This window comes from Camelus ferus, chromosome 18 (genome assembly GCF_009834535.1).
Source record: "Camelus ferus isolate YT-003-E chromosome 18, BCGSAC_Cfer_1.0, whole genome shotgun sequence".
Classification (NCBI taxonomy): domain Eukaryota; kingdom Metazoa; phylum Chordata; class Mammalia; order Artiodactyla; family Camelidae; genus Camelus; species Camelus ferus.
The window spans coordinates 22,204,803-22,227,660 of record NC_045713.1 but is presented as its reverse complement, the minus strand read 5'-3'; the positions used below and the strand labels follow the sequence as shown (position 1 = coordinate 22,227,660).

Sequence of the window (22,858 nt, the reverse complement as noted above, 5' to 3'; positions counted from 1 at the left end):
AAACATGATAGGTGATAAAGATGAAAAGATGATAAAGAAGATAAAGATCATTTAATTCAAACACCTGTTATATTTAATATATTTAATTAAAATTTTTTTCAATATTAAAATAAAGTAAATGTTACACGTTTTTGTCAGCTCTCTAATATAACTTGGATAAAAACAGCTCGTAAATACCCGACTGACCCATTAAACAGAATGATCCTCTCCCAGCGTCATTTGGTGTAGCTTCCATTAATTCTGGCAAATAACATCAATCTTACTGCACTTTCAGAGACTTTGGAGATAAATGGTTGGCCCACCTCACAGATTTATTACCAACAGTGAAAAGATTCTATTTTCTAAAATACTTGGTGAGATACACAAATATAAGTTACTAAGAAAAATCAGAACAAATCATGGATTAGTGATGGTTCACAATTTGTAAAAGTGAAACATGTGTACATCTTCCAATAGTGATGACTCCACTGTAGTAACTCCAGAAATCAAGCTCAACACGGGAGCTACTGGTCCCAGCTTGGGAACAGTTCATGGGCCACGTGGTAGGCTAGGAGCCTAGAGCCAACAGCAGGTCATCAGGAGGCAGCAACAGGCCAGCAATAGCAAGAGTCAGCCCACTCACCACTTCTGGCCAAAAAGCTTCTGAAGTGTTCTGGTTTATCAAAATTGCCATTTTGACAAGAAAAATCACAGTAAATGTGAAAAATATATATGTTCATCCTGAGTGGACTATCTTTGAAAGATACAAGTGACCTCCATAGAGGGGTACCAGATGGCCAGTCATATGGAAAGGGGAGAATTTTCACCTGGAATCTGTAACAGTAAGCATGTATTACCTACCAAAAAGATTTAAAAATTCATTTGCATCAAATTCTTTTAACAAATCTATATTCTGAGTAAGGACTTTATTTTTCCTTCTAAGTTTATTCTGCATAACTAAGGAAATAAAGTTATTTCAGCTTGGCATTTTAAAGTCAGGCCACATTTGCTTTTAATTATTAAAGTAATCCATGCACATTGAAACATTACTGATACACACATATAAAAAATTTAAAGGAAGGATAAATTTTATGACTTGTAAATTATATCTTAAAGCCATCATTTAAAAAAAACTTTTTAAGGTAAAAATCTCCCTCTGTAACACCCAGCAGTATCTGCTTAGAGCTCCACAAAACACCATTCACTGTACAACAGGACTACAATTAATGTAAGTAGCCCCCATTAATAAACAGCTCCACTATACCCTCCTCTTCTCACTTTAAAAAAGCTGCAATGCGCATCTTCTTTTCTTTTTTTAATGAGCATCTTTTCTGTGTCCTCATTTGCACACATGCCTAAGACACATTCCCAGCACCAGAGTTCTGAAACAAGTGAATACACATGTGCATGTGACATGCTGACAGTACCCTGACAGATCACCCTCCTACAAACATGGCTGCTCCAGGTGACCCTACTTTCTTCAGGACAGGAGGACCTCCTCCACACGTTTACAGCACTAGTTATCAAACATTTCAAAAGGAGCCATCTGTAAGATCAAAAATGATTTTTAAGGAGATAGGGGAGGGGTGTCTTTTTACTGAAAAGTAATTCCTGTATGTGGTAAATTTTCACAGTACAAAAAGGTCTCTTGACCCACGCTAGCCCTCAAACTAAGATAAGAGTGTTCAGTCTCCCAGCTTCTTCTGAAACTACTCTGTACACCTAAGCTTTAAAACAAATGTAAAACACACTTCCTTTTTAAAAATCACACTATGGAAGCCTTCATATCACACTTGCTCTTCCACTTGGTCTCTCTTGGAGGTAACTCCACATCAGCACACACTGAACTACCTCAGTTCTCTTCCCTCAGCTCTACATCATTCCATTGCAAAGAAGAACAATGAGTTAGCCAGTACCTTACCGAGGAAGTCTAGCTGGGTCTGGCTTTCTTTGTGTCTTTGTACATAGGCAAATGTATTGGTCCAATACACTTTCAGAACCAGCACTGCTGGGATGTGCTTTCACATCTTCAGATGTTCAATTATCCAGGAAGTTTATAAGGATTTCTTAACTCTGCATCTCTTGAGTTCTGAGTGAGGGTGAGTAACTGCCACAGGATTAGAAGCCCACAAGAAAATGTCCTTTGCCCATTTTCCACTGACCTATTGGTATAGCTCTTTTCAATCATGATGAACTACATATAAAGAAAACCTACTCTTCATCATACTGGCTGCAAATATTTTGTCCCCGTTTTTGTCTTATTTTATGTACGGGAATTTTTGACACACTAATATTTTAAGTTTTTATACAGAAAAATGTATCCATCTTTCCCTTATAGTTTCAGACTTCATAACATCTCAAGATGACAAAACAAAATTCTCTTTTGGGAATCCAACTTGGTTTTTCCCCAACTGGCTAATCTATAGTTTCTAATACTGTTCAATGAAAAACCCATCTTCTCCACACTGGCTGAACACATGCCCTTCATAAAATACTAAATTACCATTTATGTTTCAGCCTCCTTCTGCAGCCTCAATTTCTTCTATTCATCTATTTTCTAGCATTACATCAACCAGACCATTTAAAAAGTGCCCTGACATTTTGATTTAGTAGAAATGCTAAGATTTGTGATCCAAAAAACTACATTACTAAAATTGAGATTTTAACCTATATGGCTGTGTATCTATCAGAGTTTCTGAAACCTGATATTCCTATTTCCATAAGCATTTTCAGATTATTGAAGAATTAAAACTCTCAATATAGAAAACTTCCATTTCCAAACCCCATCTTCCATTGTACTGTTTGTTGCTAAAGGCATTTTTAGTTAATTCAAAGATTCAACACTGAGGTTGAAGAATGTACTGGAAACAGAAGTTAATTTTAAATACTTTTTAAGATTACTGATTTAAATAGAATTTACTCCAGCTACAATAGTATCCTCTAGAATGTCCTCTGAGAGGTAAAAAAAAGCCTTTTCTTGGGTTTTGTTTTTCTCTGACTCCCTCACACCAAGCTTAGTCCCTTTTTAGTCTTCACTCAGGAACCTGAATAGCATCAAACCCCTCTGCTGACCTCTGGTCATACTAGGGATAGAGGGTGCAGGAAAAGAAAACTTAAAATGGAGTTACTGTAACTCACACATTCTTGAGGCAGGGATGAAAACTGGTCTTAAAGAGTGAAAAAAATCTTAGATATTACAATGGTTTGTGGCCCAGAAAAAAAATCACAGTACATAAACTGATATGCTAGGTATCAGTGCTATTAAAACTTCATGGAGGGGAAGGGAACGAATTAGGAAAAAAGCTCTAGAAAATGCTTCTTTGGGAGGTAATAATGAAAAATAAGTTATAAAATGCCATTTTATAACCATGAAATTGCAAAACTTTAACAGTCTGGTAATTCCAAGTGTTGGTGAGGATGTGTACACTGCTACTGCGGGTACACTTTATCAAACAATAGGGAGAAAAGAGGAAAAGGCAACATTACAAAATTATCTTGCAAAGATGAACATGTGCATCTTATCCAAGCCAGCAACTCCTCTCCTAGGAACATCCCCTAGATAAATTCTTTGTACATGTGCACCAAGAAGATAGTTAAGAACATTTATAATATTGTTCATAATAGCATTAAAACTAGAATCAACCCAATTGTCTATGAATACAAAATACTCAAGCAGCAGTGAAAACAAATAAAACATACCCAACCAAATAGGTAAACAGGAACATAACACTGAAGGAAAAAATAAAGTTTACCTACACTATAAAACATAAGACTCAAAAGCAAGACTAAACATAATGTCCAAGGAATCATAAAATATGTAATAAAAAATAGTTTTAATGAAAATGATACGTACAAAATGGAGACTGGAGTTGGGATGGTAAACACACAGATACAAAATACCAGCTAGAGAGTGGCAGAGTAACAAGTACCTATTACATTATTTTGCTTCATAACTTACGTATGTTAACATTACTCCTGTTAGTTCAATATTTGGCTCTCCACAGCAGAGAATAATTAACATCAAATGAAACTTACATCCAATTCAAAAAACAGGTCTCTTTCTTTACTTGCAATCTCATAATCTGCTCGGAGGGCCAAGTCGTGGATTTTGGTACATTCTCCTAAATCCATGCGCTGTAAGTAAGAGAAACAAAAATTTACACATGAACATCTATACACTTGCAGAAACCACATGACCTGGTGTTTTAGCTGTCATTCAAAATATATATATATATATATATATTTTAAAGTCTAAACTATAATAAGAAAGTTAACAGAATATGGCTGAGAAGCCTTATTTTCCTTTTACCACCATGTTTATATGACACTCAGAACTGACGCATTTAAGTGCAGTGATTTATTATCTCTTTTAGACCCTGAGATAATTAGACTACTAATGAAAACCACATTAATTACTTTTTGGCAGTTTTATATTCACATCAGCCACATAATAAATGTCTATTCAGTGAAAAAGGAAGCGGGGAAAGTGGAAGGAAAGGGCCAGGAAATAAGAGTACCACAGATAGCAACAAGTTTCTACACACTCCTTGCAATCCTGACTACTAAAGATGCTCAATGCCTATGGTTCAGAGACAAGAAGAAGGAAAGAACAGACAGAAATCAGGTTTTGACAATCACAATACAATCTAGTGCCTGGCTTTGTGTAGCTCTTTGTACACCAAAGGAAATAAAGCAGAACAGGCTGATTCAGTCAAATAAATCCTCCAAACATTCTCCTAACCTGGTAAATGACTCTGGACACATAACTGGGGACAGAGAATTGGACCACTTGGTTGCCACATGTGATAAAACAAAAAGCTCTTTTACTCAAACAAATTAGTTATCAGTAAGATTAGCCTGATGTGCTCATTACGTGTTGTGAGCATATGTAGAACAATTACACAACAAGGCATACTTCTTACCTGAGTACAGGAACCTACACAGGCACCCCACACACACCCTGGCCTCTAAACGGCAACGGAAAAGTTTGTATGCTGAGGATGATGTTATCAAGCCTCAGAGTGCAAGTTAACAAAACCCAAAAGCCCAATGAGAAGACACCTCAGAAGTCCAAGCTGTTGGACACAAGCACAAAGAATGAGGGAGCCCAGGAACTCCTTTAAACTCAAATTACAAGTGTGCTCAAAACAAGATTTAAAAAAAAAAATTCATGTGTTATAAAATTCTTAACATTTTTGGCAAATTAGAGAGGATTGTAGTGCCTGACTGTTAGGCCCCTAATCTCACAGGTGACTGCCATGTTCACTAACAAAACTTCCTTCCATATCACTAGTGACAGAGCAAGCTGCCTGTGTAGAGCTTATCTTCATTTTGACCATGGTCGACTTCTACATGTAAATGTTAAGAGATCTTTTCTCCTTCATTTATGCTTACTTGAAGTCATGTGGAGCTTTCGTATGCTGGTTACGTGGGGGATCCAAAAGGAGGGAAACAGAGGTTCTAGAAACCAAAGCTGCAACTAGAATTGCCGTCCCTGTAAAGCTGACAACTTTTGCTTCATTCACTCTTTTAAGTACCAAACATAATTCTTTGGAAATACATAGCTTCCTACATGCTTTTGTTCTTTGTTTTTCCCATTCTTCCCTCAATGGGCATTCATAGGCTCATGATCAGTGGGTTGGTTAAAGGGTTGGAGCCCAATATATGGACAATCGCTTCCAAGTATGCAAACATTGTGGGTATGAGTGTAACTCTCATTTTTATATATCGTTCTAAGTCTCACTTTCCATTTGTTCTAATTTCTTCATCCACTATTTTTATATTTTATTTTTGTTTTATGTGTTTATGTATATAGCATGAGGCATAAATATTACATATTTTCAATTTATTAAAAAATTACCTAAGCCTTAAAAAAATACATATAGCTCCCACAATGAAATTAAGTGCTACAGTTGAAAAATAAGCAGCTCTCAGAAATTCCTTAAAAGCTAATGAAGGCTCTGTTGCTCAAAGAAAAACCAACACCAGAGGAAGTAAACACCAAAACCCTAAGTACTAAAAATCTAAGTGCAAATCAATTTCCATTTTAAAAACTTCAACTGTCAAGAAAGTTTAGATATAAGGGGACCACACACAAAACAAAATTCACCACTCTCTTCCTTTTGGTATGAGTTTTCAAGTAGCCACTGCTAAAGCAAGTGGAAGATAGGCCATGGCTTCCACAGTCACTTTCCGTAGGTGGCTTTTCAGCTTTACCAAGGAGGCAGGGAAGTACTGGCCAACTCCCCTGGCAGCTAAACACCAAACAGAGCTGAAATACCACACTCATTAAATCCTTCCAAAATATTCCAAGTGGCTGTTAAATCCAACTTCCTAATTAATACAACATTATCCCACTAAGCCTCAGTAACATTATAGCTTCCATTCCTCTGCGCCTCACTCCTACTGATAAGAGATGGTTTTGAGTAAAAACTTGGGCTGGAGCAGCCCTTAACAAGCTGAGGGTTATAACCACTTTCATCTTGCTTGCTGAAGAATTATATTCACTCCACTTCAATTTAACACAAAACAAACTCCTCAGAAGACTCATCGTTCAACTCTTCACCTCACCTCCTACTTCCACGTAGCTCAATCAATGAGGCTCAACCTTTAAAACATCCTCCATCCAAATTATCAGTCTTTATCTTAATTGGCCCTCAGGAGCCCCTAATACTTGTTCATTTGCATCTTCACATGAACATGGGTCTCCTGGGTTTCCTCTCCCTTCTCAGTCTGAGCTGCTCCTGTTCAGTTGCACACAGGAGTGACTGCAGGGTCCATGACTTCTCATGACTCCTTTGATTCCACAGTGTCTACCTCCCTCTCCCGTCACTCACACCTGCCCACACACACACCGAGGCATTTCTGCTTCCTTCTGCTCCATCGTCCACCCAGTATGTTACACCCTAAACCATGCACGTGTGTTCTTTCTCACCGTTCAGGTCTCTGCCCCAACGTCCCTGAGAGGCCTTTCCTTATCACCCTATCTGAAACAGTCCATAATCTACTCATTATTTATTGTCTCTCCTGTTCCTCTATTAGATGAGTGAAGATTTTGTTTAATTGGCACCATATCCCCAGTGCCTGGCACATAGGTGTCCAATAAATACTTGGTGAACTAACCTGTACCTAACAGGGATAAATAAGGAAATGCCCTCATTCTGCTTATTTTCCTCACCAGCATTCCTGAACAGTGCTACACAAGGATCTGATCAAGAAAAACGCAGTTGAGATCCTTCACACTGGTCCACGTCCCTCTACTCCCGTCAACTTCTTCCCCTAAGATCTACTGACAATTCCAGGTTATGATGCCTCCTAGGAGTACCCTACAGCTGAAGTGCTATGACCAGCACAAAGCATTATCTACATTGATGGCACCTACAACAATCCACAGCATGTAGTAGTTATGTTTTCCTACACAAGGCTTAGCATTCATTTTCTATTTGCTGTCAGACGAGCCAGCTTGAGAAGATTCAGTACACCTGAGCAGTTTTCCAGAAGCTGCTCCCCCAAAATGGCAGTAACAAAAGTAATGATTAATCATGGAAAACATATTCCCTAGCACATACAGATTTAACCTTCAAAATGAGTAGACAATTTTTATATTCCATTAGGTAGCTGTGAAATCTTACAACAGTGGTGGGTCTTTACAGGACTCATTTTATGTAAGTGGCTGAATCATGGTAGATAATCCTACACTCTTTAGTCTTCTCAAATCCTATCTAATTTCGAATAAATGCACATTTTGCAAAATTAACATTTATCTGGTTCATCTGACGTGCATTTAAAATTTCACAAGTCTAAATTCACTGGATCATGTGTTGATTTCTTAAAAGGGTGACATAACACGAAACTAGTAAATCAGTGTTATTCCTAACTGATTTTTCAAAAACCTAAATACCTGGGGAAGAAACGTAGCTTGTTAGACCAAAAGTCTAATATATGTTTAACTTGAAAACAAACCAACCCAGAATCTTGGAAGAACCACAGGGTGACTTGAAATATTCTTTCTGCTAAAGCCAAATGGGACCACTATTTGCACTACCAGCTGTGAACACTTCAGCATAAATGACTCTACAAAAACCTAGTAACCTTACAGAGATAATTTTATAGAAATAAAATATGACATTATGTAAAATTTCACCAAACTAACAAAATCTATCATTTGAAGGGCAGTGGGTAGGTAATTTCTGCCTGGTAAAGGAAAACAATTCAACCTGAAAAACCTTCACTGCCTACACAGCATCCACTTCGGAGTGTCTTATGGCACTCCTACCCCAAATGCACTTACCGTCCCAGCCAGGATGTCATGGGGGCAGCAGTCCAGAAGGTGACTCTTGCAGACACGGTCATCTGTAAACTTGACCCTCTGTCTGGTTTCGTCTCCTGAAATTCATTTGTGGTTTTAAATAAGACAATATTATCACATTAACCACAAAAGCATACCTGGTACAATTCACCTGGATGATTTCCAGACTACCAAATACACTGAAAAGCTGATCTAAAGATATTTACAACTGGAACGAAATACAGATGATTTCTGATGCTAAATATACTATGAAGAATCACACTTAATGAGATCTGACTCCATCATTGTGCCAAAGAAGTCAAGGAGTCAGAAGTAAAATGCTGAGCACCAAAAGGCCGTTAACCCCCCACATACATGTGGGCAATGACATACCAAAACCCATGCTAATCAGAGGGCCATGAATCACCACATATGACTTATAGCTGGTAGTTTCCACCAACAAAAGCTACTTATCAACCTAACTGTTTCGCTATGGACAAATGCATAGTCAGTATTTCGCCAAAAATTACTTGAAGAAAGCTTTCTCTACTACTGACTGAGAAATAATCTAGACCTAGTCTACCTCACCCCCTTTCACCCCCACCCTTAAGAAAGAGGGTTGGCACCTGGGAGTCACTTTTAACAAGACAGTATCAGAAAAAAGGTGGGGGGGCGCAAAAAAGAACTAGGTTAGTCAATACACACTGTGAGTTCCAACACATACTGTACCCATCTGCATTCTTCAAGACCTCAGCTGCAGAATTTTATGCCCGCTGTTGAAAAGTTTTAAAGGAAAAGTTTTCTTGCCCAACCTGCAGTAAGGAAGTCAGGGGAATGATACATAAAAATAAAGGCAAAGTGGAATGTGACAAATTTTAAAGCTAATCTGTGTATATGACACAGAGCTGTGTAATACTAAAGGAGGAATATATTTTAGGATTTGCAAGCATCCAGGATTAATGTAGTGTCTTTTTATTGAAAATGTTTTCTTTCTAAACTACACTTTTAAAGTTATTTGTGAAAAAAAAGCAAACACTTTTTTGTTATAACAGCTTAGAAATTGGTTGTGACTCACGGCTCGATGAACATGAGGCTTTTCTGCAACTCCCTTGCAGATTGATGTAGGCAGGCAAAGATACACTGAACCTTTATAAATAAAATAGAGGGGCCACAATTGTTCAGTTTGTATGAAATAAAAATATGGGAAGCAATTCAAAAGCAACTCAATATACAAAGAAAGCTAAAAAGCACTTATTCATCTAAGAAATAAAGTGCAAAGAATCTGCACAGCCCTGCGAATGTGCCAGTGTGAACTTACAACTTCATTACTTCAGTAGAAAAGAAAACACAAACCACAGCAGGTATATAGTTTTGCAAAGATGCAACTGCTTTCTCCTGAGACAACCATCATGATCTTGCATTGCTCCCTACAGTACAACCTACCTAACGACTGCCAAGCGCTGGCTAAACAGAGGCTCTCCTGTATGGCCGGGGGGAAAGGGGGCTGGAAAAGCACGCGGCAGGAACCCACGTTAGAAAAGCTCGATTTACGGCTCCCCTTGCAATGGTACAGAACAAGAACGGCCAGGGTTTCCAGGCCCATCCGGCTCCCTCGGGTGGAGGAGCTCCGCCAGCTCGCTGCCAGCGACCCAAGCCCACGCTTGCTGCAGCCATCGCCGACTCTCGGTTCAAGCGGCGGCGGGGGCCGCGAGGGGCGGAGAAGTCGAAGGAAGGTCAACAGGGAGGGGCTGGCGCCCCACCGACGGCGCGGGCTCCGAGGGAGGAGCCCGCCAAGGACCCACGCCGGCGGGGAAAGCCAGGCCGCGGCCGTCCCCGAGGCGAACCGGCTCAAACAAAGGCCCGGCGCCCGCGGTCGCCGCGCGGGGGAGGGGAGGGCGCCCGCGCAGGCGCAGACAGTCGCGGCCCCCGCCTCAGGCCGCCCGGCGGCCTCGCCTCACTCCCGCCCCAACCCTCGCCTGGCCGGCCGCCCCGACTCACCGTCCCGGGCAGTGCCCATGAGCTGGTCCAGCAGGGCCCGCATCTGCGCCTGGGCGGACATGGCAGCCAGCGGGAGCGGCAGGGACAGCCGCGACGGCTTCTCTCAGGCGGTGGCGGTGGCGGCGGTGGCGGCGGCGGCGGCGGCGGCGGCGGCGGCGAAGGCTGGTCGCGTCGGCCTCGAGCCCGCTTGGCTCCTTCCCGCAGTGAGGGATGCCGGGAGGAAGTGCGTTGGTGCCGGCGCTTCGCCTGCTGGGAAATGTAGTTTCGCGAGAGGGGCGGAGCCTGAGGCTAGAGTGGGCAAGCAAGCCGTCTAAGGGGCGGAGCCAAAAGTGTCAACCCGGATTTTACCCTGGAGCCCAGAACATCTATGCTCCACCTAAGGCTGAACTGCAATAAAGTGAGATAAATATAGACAACCCAAAACAAGAAAACCAATTTCGTGTATCTTCTTGCTAGCCATGAACCTGGCTACCCTCAGACACAATTTTTTTTTACACCTGTGAAAATGGTGCCTGTCATATATGACTTCCGTGAAAGTTAAATCAAGCATGGAACTGGTGTTCAGTTCTGTGACTACTACTTGGTGGTAGTCCCTCTCTGAGCTCATAGTCTGCCATCCACCAAGGCTACTGCAGGTCTAGTACACCCAAGACTGACAATGTACCATTGAGAAGTGCTCTCCTTTGACGGTAGGGGACCGCGATTCACCCCTATGGAACTGCCAATGTATCCAGATGTGTATTTGCTTTTCAGGAAAGCTCCACACCAGCACACCACACGCTATGGCCTGCAGAATGCCTACTTCACTGACATGGGATCCAACACAACACTGCCTCACATCAAGAAATCCATTTGATGATGAAGCAGGTCAATTATTTATCTCTGTGTAACAGGCCACTTAAAAATTCAATGGTGTAAAACAAAAATGATTTATTATTTTTCATTATTCTGTGACATTCAGACAGGGCTTAGCTGGGCCCTGGGCTCTTTGCTCTAGGTGGTTTGGCTGGGTTCACAAAATTGCTTGTATGAACTGGGCTGAGCAAAGAACCCAGAAGACTGCACTGACACGTCTGGCCCCTCTGTAGTGTTCCATATGGCTTCTATCTCTGTGCATGAGATCATATCACTCAGAAGTCTAGCCCAGGTTGCTTCATAGTGAGGCAGCTGGCAGCCCCCAGGGAGGGAGTAGAAGCTGTCACTTCTTTTAAGGCCTAGACTTCAACTCCCAGACCTCCTCACCTTATCTATTGGTCAAAGCAAGTCAAGAGGCCAACACCGATTTGAGAGGAGGGGAAACAGATGCTACCTTTTTGTTGTTGTTGTTGTTGTTGTGGGAAAGTAATTAGGTTTATTTACTTTTTTTTTTTAAGTGGAGGTACTGGAGATTGAACCCACGACCTCATGCATGCTAGACACTCTACCACTTGAGCTATACCCTCCCCTCAGATGCTACCTTTTAATGTGAGGACCACCTTGTGTGCACAAAGATGGGAGGAATTTTCAATAGCCATATTTGGAGACTCTGACTGCAGTCTCCAGTAGCTAAAACATACAGGCTCTGGAATGAAGGGTGGGAAGCAATACTGACATCTCTCCATTGCTCCCAGTGACCACCTTGTGGAATTTGCACTTCTTTCCCCAACAAGGTGAGGTGGGAAGCCCCATGAAAAAGAGCAGGACCCCCAGGCAGGGCCACTGCCCTCCTGCCAGCACCATTCGGTTCCCTGGCCCAGCGGCATTATTTCACTTTTTAAACTCTGAAATGGCTTACTTCTAGGAAAGCAGAACTTACCCCTAAGAGTCTATTGTTTCCTGAGCTAACTCCTGATTGGTCCATTTCTCTCACTCTTGATTGGTCCACTTCTACAAAGCTTGTTCCTAATTAGTCACCTTTGTTATACCTTATTTGCACGTGATATTGCAAAATGTTCCAAAGTCTAGACTGGTAGCCTATAAAAGCCTGTGTAAACCTACAGATAAGGTCCAGAGCTCGAAGTGTTAACTCCTCTGGGCCCGCTGGCATAATAAACCTGAGTTCTCTAACTCTCCGAGTGCTGCTTGGTCTCTCTCCTGGATCCAGGTTGCTGTCACAACTGAGCTGTAACACGCTTTTCTGCAAAAAAGGGGCTTCCCTATTGTCACTGAGTCCTGCCATGAACACACATGTGCAACCCAGAAGCACAGAGGAGTTACATGCTATGTGATGGAACTTAAACTTTGACCAACTGGAGATGGAACCTGGTGGACAAACTCATGTCTCTTCCCATACACACACTCCCAGCCCCGGAGATACAAGAGTAGCCCATACCCTCTCGGAAAGCATGCAACCCAGAGTGCCTGACACTAAGTAGTAGCAGTGACACCAGCAACTTCACTTTAGTTCGTATTCTCCTCCTGACATGCCTCACTCCTTTCGCTGTCCTTCCTAATTCCCTGGGACTGAGGCTTTTAATAAAAGAATTCTAAAGCTTCTGCTTTCTGGGGAGCTAAAGTTAAAACACGGCTAAATCTAGGTCTGCACTAAAGGAATAGATGCCACTCAGAAAGAAAATCATCTTGAAAGACAGTCTGAAATGTAAGAAGGAATGGTGAGCAAAGAGGGGAAAATGGTGAACATATAAAAAATGGAAACAAACACTGCTTGTAAATAATAATAATAAGAATGGTTGTAGACTTTTAAAAAGCCTGATAAAATAATGAACAACAGCATGTTAGTCAGAAGGATGAATAATCAAAGAGCTCTATGATCCTTGTACTGTCCCAGAAGCGCATTAAGATATTGTTCAAACTCAGGCTTTGTTAAAGTAAATATGCATGGTATAATTTCAAGGGTAACCACTTAAAAATATAAATGGATCATATAAATTTGAAACAGGTGGATGGGGAAAAAATAATGAGAACACAAGCAAACAAACTTAGTCTAAAGCATGCAAGCAGCATTGAAAAAGTGGGACAAATAAAAATCTTCAATAATATGGCTAAATACAAAGTGATAGCCTGGATTGGATCCTTGAACAGAAAACAGACATTAGTGGGAAAACTGGTGAGACTGAATAAAGTCTGATTTTGTTAACAATAATGTACTGATATTAATTTCTTAGGCTTGACAAATGTATCATAGTTGTGTAAGATATTAACCTGAGTGGAAACTGGGTATGGGAACATTCGCACTATTTTTGCAATTTTTCTGTGAATCTAAAATTTTTCCAAAATAAAAATTTTATGTAAAAGATAATATGTAGAATCAAATTCAAATAAGTTATTATCCCAATAATTATAAAGAGATTAAATTCATTAGTTAAAAGAGAAAATCAAACAGGATTTCATGAAAATCCAGTTTTATGCAATTTAAAAGCAATATATCTGAAATATAAAGATATGTAAAGGATGAAAGTAAAAGTGTGGGAAAATATGTAGGCAAACACCAACATAAATAAAGCTGATATAGTTACAGTATAAGGTTTAAGGGGGAAAATATTATTAAGAATAGAGAAGTCATTGTATTGAAAAAAGTTTTGTTCTTCACAGTAAGATATAGTTATTTTAAACTTGCATGCACCTAGTAAAATGGCCTCAAAATATGCAAAGCAAAAGAAGACAAAACTGCAGGAAAAAACAAACATACCACCACAAAAGAGGATTTCAATATCCCCCTTTCAAAATGCATTGATTAGACAGCCCCAAAATCTGTAAAGATATGGAAGAGTTGAAAAACAAATTAACAAACTTGATATAAAAACACATGTAGAACTCTGCATCCAACAATTGGAGAACAGACATTTTTTCTCAAGCACACATGGGTCATTTTCAAAAACTGATCATACATAAGCACATAAAGTAAGTGTCAATAGATTAAGAAGAATCAGTGTCATAAAGCTCACAATCTCTACCCCAAGTCAACTAAATTAGAAGCCAATAGTAAATAGGTAAATTTAAAAATACCCACATATTCAGAGATTATAAAGTACAATTTAAAACAGATCATGAGTAAAATAAAATATACTTAGAAACGCGTGACAGTGAAAAGCTTACATATTTAAACTTAGCGGATGCACCAAAAATAACATTTAAAGGGAAATGTATAGTTTTAAATGCTTAAAATATTTTTTAAAAGGCAGAAATTTAATGACCTGGTGAGGAGGGTATAGCTCAGTAGTAGAGTGACTGCTTAGCATGTATCAGGTCCTGGGTTCAACCCCCAGTACCTCCATTAAAAATAAATAAATAAATAAATAAATAAATAAATAGGGGGGAGGGTATAGCTCAGTGGTAGAGTGCATACTTAGTGTGTACCAGGTCATGGGTTCAGTCCCCAGGACCTCCATTTAAATAAACAAACAAACAAACCTAATTACCTCCCCCACACAAAAAAGAAAACAAAAACAGAAAACAAAGAAATGAATAAAACACTTAGTCAATGTGTATATATGTATAAAGAAATATAATAACCTAATAAGTATTCGATTTAAGGAGTTAGAAAAGGAAAAACAGAATATGACTGAATAAAGCAGAAAGGAGATGACAAAAAGAGGACAGAAATCAATGTAGAAGAAAATAGACATACAAGATCAACTGGGCCAAAAGGTGGTTCTTTAAAGAGACAAATAAAACAGACAAACTTCTGGTGAAATTGATGGAAAAAGAGGGAGAGATGGTATAAAATAAAGAATAAAATAATACAATGGGAATGCAACTATAGAGAGAAGGAATTAAAAACTAGGAGAACACTATGGACTTTATGCCACTATATTTGAAAATTTGTGTTAAATGAAAACATTCCTAGAAAAGTAACTTATTAAAATTGACACAATAATAACTATAAAGTCAGAATTGTCATGTAACTGTTATATAAATTAAAAGAATAGTTTAAAATCTTTCTCGGGCTCCTTCAGCAGTTCGGTGAGCTCTGGAAGAGAATGATGGCCCAGGAGGTTCATGTGATGCTTAAGCCCTGAATTCATATATTACAATGTGTGTGAAAGTACAAAGGAAAAAAACCATACCCTTATATACTAGGGAATATTCTATTTTGCTCCTTCTTTAAATTTTAATTTCTCTCAACAGTCAAAAGGCTATAATTGTGCTTCATTTTAAGAACAGCAAGCAAGAACTGTCAAAATTTAGAAATGTCATACATCTTGGGATAAAAACCAGACTTATGCTATCAACCTTTAAAAGCTTTAAGCCTGCTGCCAACTAAAGAATGTAGCCTGCCATCCAGCTGTACAAGGATTGGTTCACTAGCCACCGCAGTCACTGACCTTCAACACACCCTGTAAGGATTTCAGGGCAGAGATGAGGAATGAGGCTGTCTATGCTCTGGGAAAAACTGGCAGAACTGGCCTTCAGATTAGTCAGATGTTTTCAGGAGGAAATTTTATGATCTCAGTTTCTTACATCTTCTCATACCTAGAAAAGCGCTCAAACAATTAATGGAGACATCTGCTCCTCATGACTAGTAGCAACCTTCTAAGAAGGTGCGTGCTTGATTGCACATACCCCTTTCACCAAAAGCATATATACATGGACCTCCTCCCTACCTCTATGGAGCAGTTCAGAAGTTCAGAGCTATGTGATGAGGCTGTCCCCCAGGATATGGTCCTCATTAAGCCCCAAATAAAACTGAACTCATTGCTCTCATGTTTTTTGGTTTTTAGACCCCCTCCCTCCACCATGTTGTATTTTTTTTTTTTTCAGTCGACATTGCCCAGAACTTCACCTGGGTATCTGAAGTTTCCCTGTCCCCTCCTCCTTTAATAAGTTTGTTTTTTATGCACCAGCATTAAGATAATAATAAATCTTATTTTCAAATTCTTCCTCAACAAATGCATCAGGCCCACCTAGTTTCACTGGTGAAAACTTGGTTTTCTACCAAAATCTTTAAGGGCACAAATCATTCCAATCTACAGACCTTTTGAGAAACATAAAAATATGAAATATTCCCCAATTTATTCTACAAGGCCAATATCATCTTGACAGCAAAACTAGACAAGGATAATAAAATAAAGTCAGTATAATCCAATCTCACAATTGTAAAGGTGAACATTTTAAACAGTATCAGCAGATGAAATCTAGCAAAGTGTAAAAGGATAATAGGCCATAAGCAAATTGGTTTGGTCTTGGAATGCAAAGATCAATTATCATCAGAAACTTAATGACATTTACCACATTAAAAGATTAAAGGAGAAAAACCACATAATCATCTCAAGAGATGCAGAAAAAGCAGTTAATAAAATTCAGTGCACACTGATGATTAAAAAAAAAAACTCCTTGGAAATTAGGAATAGAAGGAAACATTCCTAACGTGTTAAAGAATAGCTACCAAAAAAACAAACAAACAAAAGGACAAAAAAAAAAAAACAAACCTCCTACAGCAAATGAGCAACTATTGCAAATATTCCCTTAAAATCAATCAGGAACAGGACAAAGATGCCCACTATTGCTTCTATTTATCACTTCAGAATGGCAAGAAAAATAGACAGAAGGATTGAGGAAGAAGAAACAAAATTATCTTTATTCAGATGATATGATTATATTCTTGAAAATTCAAAAGAATCCAACAAAGTATTAAAAATAATGAGCTTAGCATGGTTGCTGGTTAAAAAGCAATATATGGAAATCTATGAACTATTTTGACATGCTAACAACAGAAAACAACTTTTAAAGACACTATTTTCATTAACATTGAAAACCACAAAATTCCTGGGAATAAATCTAGCAAAAGAAATAAAAATCTTACTGGAAGACATCACAAAAGGCCTACGTTAAGTGCATAGAGAGTCTGCTCTTTGTAGGAAGACACTATCTTGACAGTTCTCCAAAGTGATTTTATAGATTCACTATAACTCTACTAAAAAGCCCTAAGGGTTGCTTTTGTGAAACTTGGGCTGATTGCGATTTTTACTGAAGAATGAACAGCTGAAGCTTTCCAGTAGAAAAATAAGGTGGAGGTACCTGTCCAAATAGGTATCATGAGTTATGATAAGGGTATTGTAATTGAGACTGTGGGACCAGCACAAAAAGAGTGAGAACAACAGAAGAGAATGAAGACCCCCAGAGAGAAGCTGTGGGGAAATAAAACTTCCCTCCACTTCCCAGTGCTCCAGTAAAAGGTCCTAGTTGCCTGAGACTCTTCAAATACTTACGAGAATTAAATCAGTAGCCATTTGTCTAGTTAAGTGCTCTGATTCAAAAGTATAGTAATTTGCCTTATCTCTTTGAAAGGGCCAAATGTTTACAGCCTGGATTAGGTGCCCAGGTACTGGTTGAGGATGGCAGGGCTATCTTTCCAGGCACTTATGTTTCAAGGAGTCATGTCCAAGAATTTGGATGAGTCTCATGGTCTTAAAAGTCTAGACCAGAGACCCTGGGGCTGCCTGGCCCCTGGAAAGAGTCATTCATATAGCAAAGGACTTGAGTCAGGAAGAGAACATTTCAGGAGACTAGTAGGACAGCTGCCTCTTCCTCTTTATGAACAGACGAAAGTCATTTTTCCTAATTCCCCACCTATGTTGTGTGGGGCCACTCATAAAGGAAAAACTTTCACCAATTGTCAATGAATTGCCCCGGAGGGAAAGGCCAGTGCAGGGTGTGAGGGATATTTCATGCTTACTATTACTGTGGGGTAATTAATAAAAAACCTGATATGATGCAGAACACTTTGTGTGAGCATTAGGATAAAATTAAAGGCAATAAAGCTGAGTATTAAAAACCCAACAGAAACTCATGCATATACAAATTAAATACATACATATATAGTCAGTCCCTTTGCACATCTCTGGGAAAAGAGGGGCTAATAGAATATATGGCATGAGGACTTCTGGTTATCCAAATGGAAAGAAATGAAATTACCTTCTTATCCCAAGCTAAATCAATTCCCAACTGAATTAAGGACCTAAATGTTCAAATATGTCAATGAAAAATTTATCAGTCCATCTAAGAAAGAAATGAAAAATTTTATTCAAGCCAAATTTGGGGTTTATAACCTGGGAAGAGCATCTCAGAAAGCCCTGAGAACTGTTTCCCCCGTTAGAAATCAAGGCGCAGTTACACAAGTTTTTTGGAGTCAGACATGCTAGCATTGCGCCACAAGGTCACAATGTAAGTTTTTTGAGACAGAGGACTGTACATCAAATGACATATTAACGACAGTTTACATAACCAGAGCTAAGCATCATTGTGGTGGGTCATTTGACTCCTTACAAGATCAAGAAGGAACGTTATCTTTTAAGGAGTTGTCTTATTGATGCTAAGTGAATGTTGCTCTTTATAGTTGAGCAGGTATTCCTACAGTGAGCGAGGTTTGGTCCATATATAATAAAGATACACAGTGCACGGTATAGGGAGAGAGGAACCCAAAGGGCAGAGAATACTTTTATGTTAAAATTTTTGTCTTGGCATAAAATACAAATTTTACTTCACAAGTTTAAACTTTAAAAACCATTAGAAAAGTACATAGGAGAGTAAGTTGGGGTAGGAAAAGATTCCTCAAACAAGACACACAAAGTACTAACCATAAAAGGTTGGTAGTTTGTTAATATTAAAATAGAAACCTCTGTTCATCAAAAGGCACCATAAAGTGAAAAGAGGAGACGCAAACTGAGATATTTACAACAAACGTCACCTACAAAAACTTAACCAATACAAACTGCCACGAAACAATGAGAAAAATACAAGCCACTCAGCATAAAACTGGACCAGCAGCAGGAGTAGGCACTTAAGGAACAGGAAACGTCAGGCCAACCACGTAAAACTAACGAGATGGTCAGACGTGTTAATAACTGTGGGGCAAGAGCAAAGCCACAGGAGCCCTTCCTTGGAACCCGCAGGACTGACTTGGGGGGCGGGGCAGTGCCGGGTCTGGGGGTTATCCGGCTGGGGTCCCCCGCCACCACCCGCGTTGCTCAGCAACCTGGGCCGGCCGTGGGGTGGGGCCAGACCGCGCTTCCGCCCCGCCCACCCCGCCCTGACCGGAAATGACGCTAGGGCCAGGGCTGAGCCGCCTGGCAGCAGCGCATTCGGCAGCGCGAGGGTGAGGTGGTAGGTGAGTAGCGCAGGCTCGTCCTCCTCGCGCGTGCGCGTCCTGGGGCTCGCGCGGTCCCCACCTTTTCCCTCCTGGACCGAGTCTCTCTGCCTCGGCCACTGGGTCCCGGGAGATCCGAGCCCCAAGGGCACCTGCCCATACTTTCGCCCACAGCCCTGTGTTTGAGTCCACGCGTGTCCGCGCCGCCCTGTGGGTGGAGGAGCAGCCGGGGCAGCCAGCTCCGCGGTCCTTCCAGACCCAGCCTATCGGCAGGTCCCATTACCACGACCTGGGCTTCAGTGGCTTTCAGGTCAGCTCCGTTTTCCCTCACATACGGGATTTAACTCCCATTAGGAATCTTCCAACCTCAATGCTGCCTGCACAGTGGATAAGTCAGCCATTGCTGCATAGGTTGTTGAGAGTAATTAAAACTATATTAGTGCTAAAACAGGATGTCCATGTTGTCTCTCTCCGGGATCAGATCTTCATGCCCTCTTATTAGGGCAGCGTCTGTTAGACAGTTGGCAAAGTAACCTGAAGCTCACCTGACGGTTACTCATCTATAGAGGTGACCACTCACTACAGTCTGCCTTACTGAGCAAAAGGCAAGGCAGAGTTTAAACGGGGAAAGAACACTGTCGGTCTGCGAGAGTTCCCAGCTCCCCCATGAATTGATTGCCTGGGAGCTGACTGATAAGTTATCAGGGTAGACAATTGCAATTACTTGCAACCCTGTGATTTCAGCTGAGGAGCTTGTGTGGTGAGCTCACCTCCACCTACAGCTGATAATGTCCTTCTGAGCCACAACCAGATCACACTGCGGTTACAGCAGCTTAGATGAAGGCAACAAATACTGAGTGTCTGCTGGGTGCCAGGCATGGTACCAGGTGCTGAGAATATAGCATTCAACAAACAGAATTCCTGTCCTAAGGATCTCCAATTCTACGGAGGATATGAGGATATAGATAATAAGTAAGATAAGTAAGCAAAATATGGAGCATGCTAAAGAGACAATACAGAGCAGGGAAGGGTGAATTGGAAATGACCCTGTTGTCAATTGAGTGGACATTTCTTTGGGTATTTTACCAGTTCTCTGAGTCCTTGTCACACTGGTTGGGTGCTTTTGGCTTCAAGTGTCAAGTGTCCATTAAAACTAGTTGAACCACTGGAGGAGTTCTGCTGGCTTTCATTCAGGAAGGTCCAGGGGAGCAGAAATAGATGGGGCCTGTGGCTTAAATGAAATCATCAGGATTTGGTGATGGCAAGTGTAGGTCTTACTGGTCCCCCACCCTCTCATAGTCCTCTTTGCCCTATTTCCCTCTGTGTTGGCTTACTTCTTAGTTTACTGCCCCTGTCCTACCTACTTGTATTAATTATCTTCTGTGTAACAAGTCAACACAAAGTTTAATGGATTAAAACATCAAACATTTATTATCAATTTCTGTGAGTCAGGAGTTTGGGAGTGACTTAGGTGATTATGTTTCAAGGACTCTCCTGGAGTTGCAACCAAGATACTGGCTGGGGCCTCCATTATCTAAAGTCTTGATTGGGACCAAGGATCTGACTCCAAGCTGACTTATTCACTCAAGGCCTCAGTTCCTTGATGGCCTTTGGCTGGAGTCTTTATTTCCTAGCCTAATGGGCCATTCCTTAGGGCCCATTTCCTCACTTGCAGTTGTCTTCCCTCAGAGCAAGAGATCAGAGGGGAGAGGGAGGAAGATGGGAACCACAATACCTTTTATGATCCAGTATTGGAATTCTGTTGCTCCAGCCACATTCTGTTTGCTGGCATCACTAAGTACAAAAGACTTTGTCTTTGAAGAGAGGCATATCAAGAGCTTCTGGGCATATTTTAAATCTACCATCTCACTTACCACTCCTGTGGGAAAAGACTGCCTATTCCTTTTAATTCCAGATGAAGTTCGAGACCTGTTGTTCAATTGTGTCTTAATCACCATGAATCTGATTAGTTAGCTAGGCCTGGGCAAAGAACCCTTCCCAAAGTTAACAGAACTCACAGAGCATGTGAGAAGGTGGATTTAGTCAGTGAAAATCCAGATGCTGTTATAGAGAAAAGGAATGGATGTCAGGTGATCAAATTGACCCCCATATCTGATATATACTCTCTATTTCAAATCAGGTTTTAAAGCCAGGTGCTCCTACAAGATGTAGATTTCAAAGCAAACAGTAAATAAATACTTTAATAAATTACTCTTCCAAGAAAAGTTTATGAGCAGAGCATAGTAAGAATTGGATGTTTATTCAGACAGGTGAATGTGTGTGTTTATTTTATGCCAAGCAGTATGCTTTGTCCTGGAAAAACAGACAATATACAAGTGATGCCATCTGAAGTTCCTCACCATCTGAGGGAGAGGTCTCACCAGTGGCTCACTGAGAACGGAGGAGGTGGGGGGCATCTGGTTTGAGTGGGCTTTGAAGGCCCAGTTGCAGTTGCTAGATGAAGGTGAGCAGAGGAAAAGCAGGTGCAGAAAGATTGGCCTTGTGACTGGGGAACAGAGGCTGGGTAGAGGGTTTGGGGACAGATGACACTAGAAAGATGTGCAGGCAGACTCAGGTGTCTGGGCTTTGCTCTAAAGTTGTGAGGAGTTGTTCGGGGGTTTCAAGCAGAAGAATGACATGATCAGGAGATACTTTAGAAAAGTGTCTCTTACAGCATCAAGGAAATAATATTTGAGAGGGCTACAGTAGTCCATGTGAGAAGTTATAAGGATATGACCTAAAGCAGTGGTCCTCGAAAGGAGGAGCTAAATTGAAGAGATGAGTTATAAGAGATAAATTATGTTGTAATTGAAGTGATAAGTTGGAATCTACAGGATTTGATGGATGTTTCAAAACTTACTGTATACCTCACTAAGAATCAGTCTTTGTCAAATCCTTCACGGAACTTAGGTTGTCTGGATGTAGTGTCAAAAAAGAAGAATGCTGATTCCTAGATGAATAACCAGGAAGCAGATCAAGTGACATATCTCTAATTTTAAAAAAGTCAGAACAGATTTTTAAAATAATTAGAGGTGGGGCCTAGGGAGAAGTGTGCTGGTTTGCAGGTGAAAGTGATTGGCTGTGTGTTGGTGATTGTTGAATTTGGGTGATGGATAAATGGGACTGGTGGGGTCTACTTTTGTGCATGTTGAAACATTTACATGATGAAAGGTTTAAAAAAAATAAATAATAAAAATTAAATCAATTGAAATTAAAGACCTCCTTGTCTTATAGGGTTGGTCACAAATGATCAAATAAGGGTTATTCTTTATCTTTTCAAAAGCTTCTGCTCCCCCCAGGCCCCTCCCCTTAATGTTAGGATGAGAAGAAACACTGATTTGTGGCAGGGGAATCAAAGCAAATAAAATCTGCCTTAGAATTCAGGAAAAAGGCTTACTCCATGCTATTTTATGGACAAACATACAGAACTTTATTCTGTGTAGTAGTTACTAGTCTGAAATGCAGGTAGATGTTCATCCTTAACTTATTTTCAGCAGTATGTGTGAGCTCAGGTACTCTGAAAGTTCTGCGGTCATGTAAAGGAAAAGCTGTGTGCTAAGGGCTGGTTC

At 40.4% G+C, this 22,858-nt stretch overlaps 2 protein-coding genes across 6 annotated transcripts in view; one reads left to right on the top strand and one right to left on the bottom strand.

The window, feature by feature from the left end:
• The window catches only part of LUC7L (LUC7 like), a 28,764-nt gene extending 18,287 nt beyond the window's left edge, over nt 1-10,477 (bottom strand). The window contains exons 1-4 of one of the 5 annotated variants that reach the window (XM_032460708.1): nt 10,265-10,474; nt 9,342-9,412; nt 8,270-8,364; nt 4,015-4,113 (exon numbers count right to left, since the gene is read on the bottom strand). In XM_032460708.1, coding sequence (XP_032316599.1) covers nt 4,015-4,110 — 96 coding nt within the window. In that variant the 5' untranslated portion in view covers nt 4,111-4,113; nt 8,270-8,364; nt 9,342-9,412; nt 10,265-10,474. Of the gene's footprint in view, nt 1-4,014; nt 4,114-8,269; nt 8,365-8,990; nt 9,079-9,341; nt 9,413-10,264 lie in introns of those variants that run through there. The other 4 variants (XM_032460705.1, XM_032460707.1, XM_032460706.1 and 1 more) reach the window with 4 other exon arrangements.
• An 8,746-nt stretch (nt 10,478-19,223) lies between these two features.
• The window catches only part of FAM234A (family with sequence similarity 234 member A), a 28,199-nt gene continuing 24,564 nt past the window's right edge, over nt 19,224-22,858 (top strand). Inside the window, 1 exon segment of the mRNA XM_032460699.1 lies at nt 19,224-19,310. The gene's annotated coding sequence lies outside the window, so the exon portion shown is untranslated.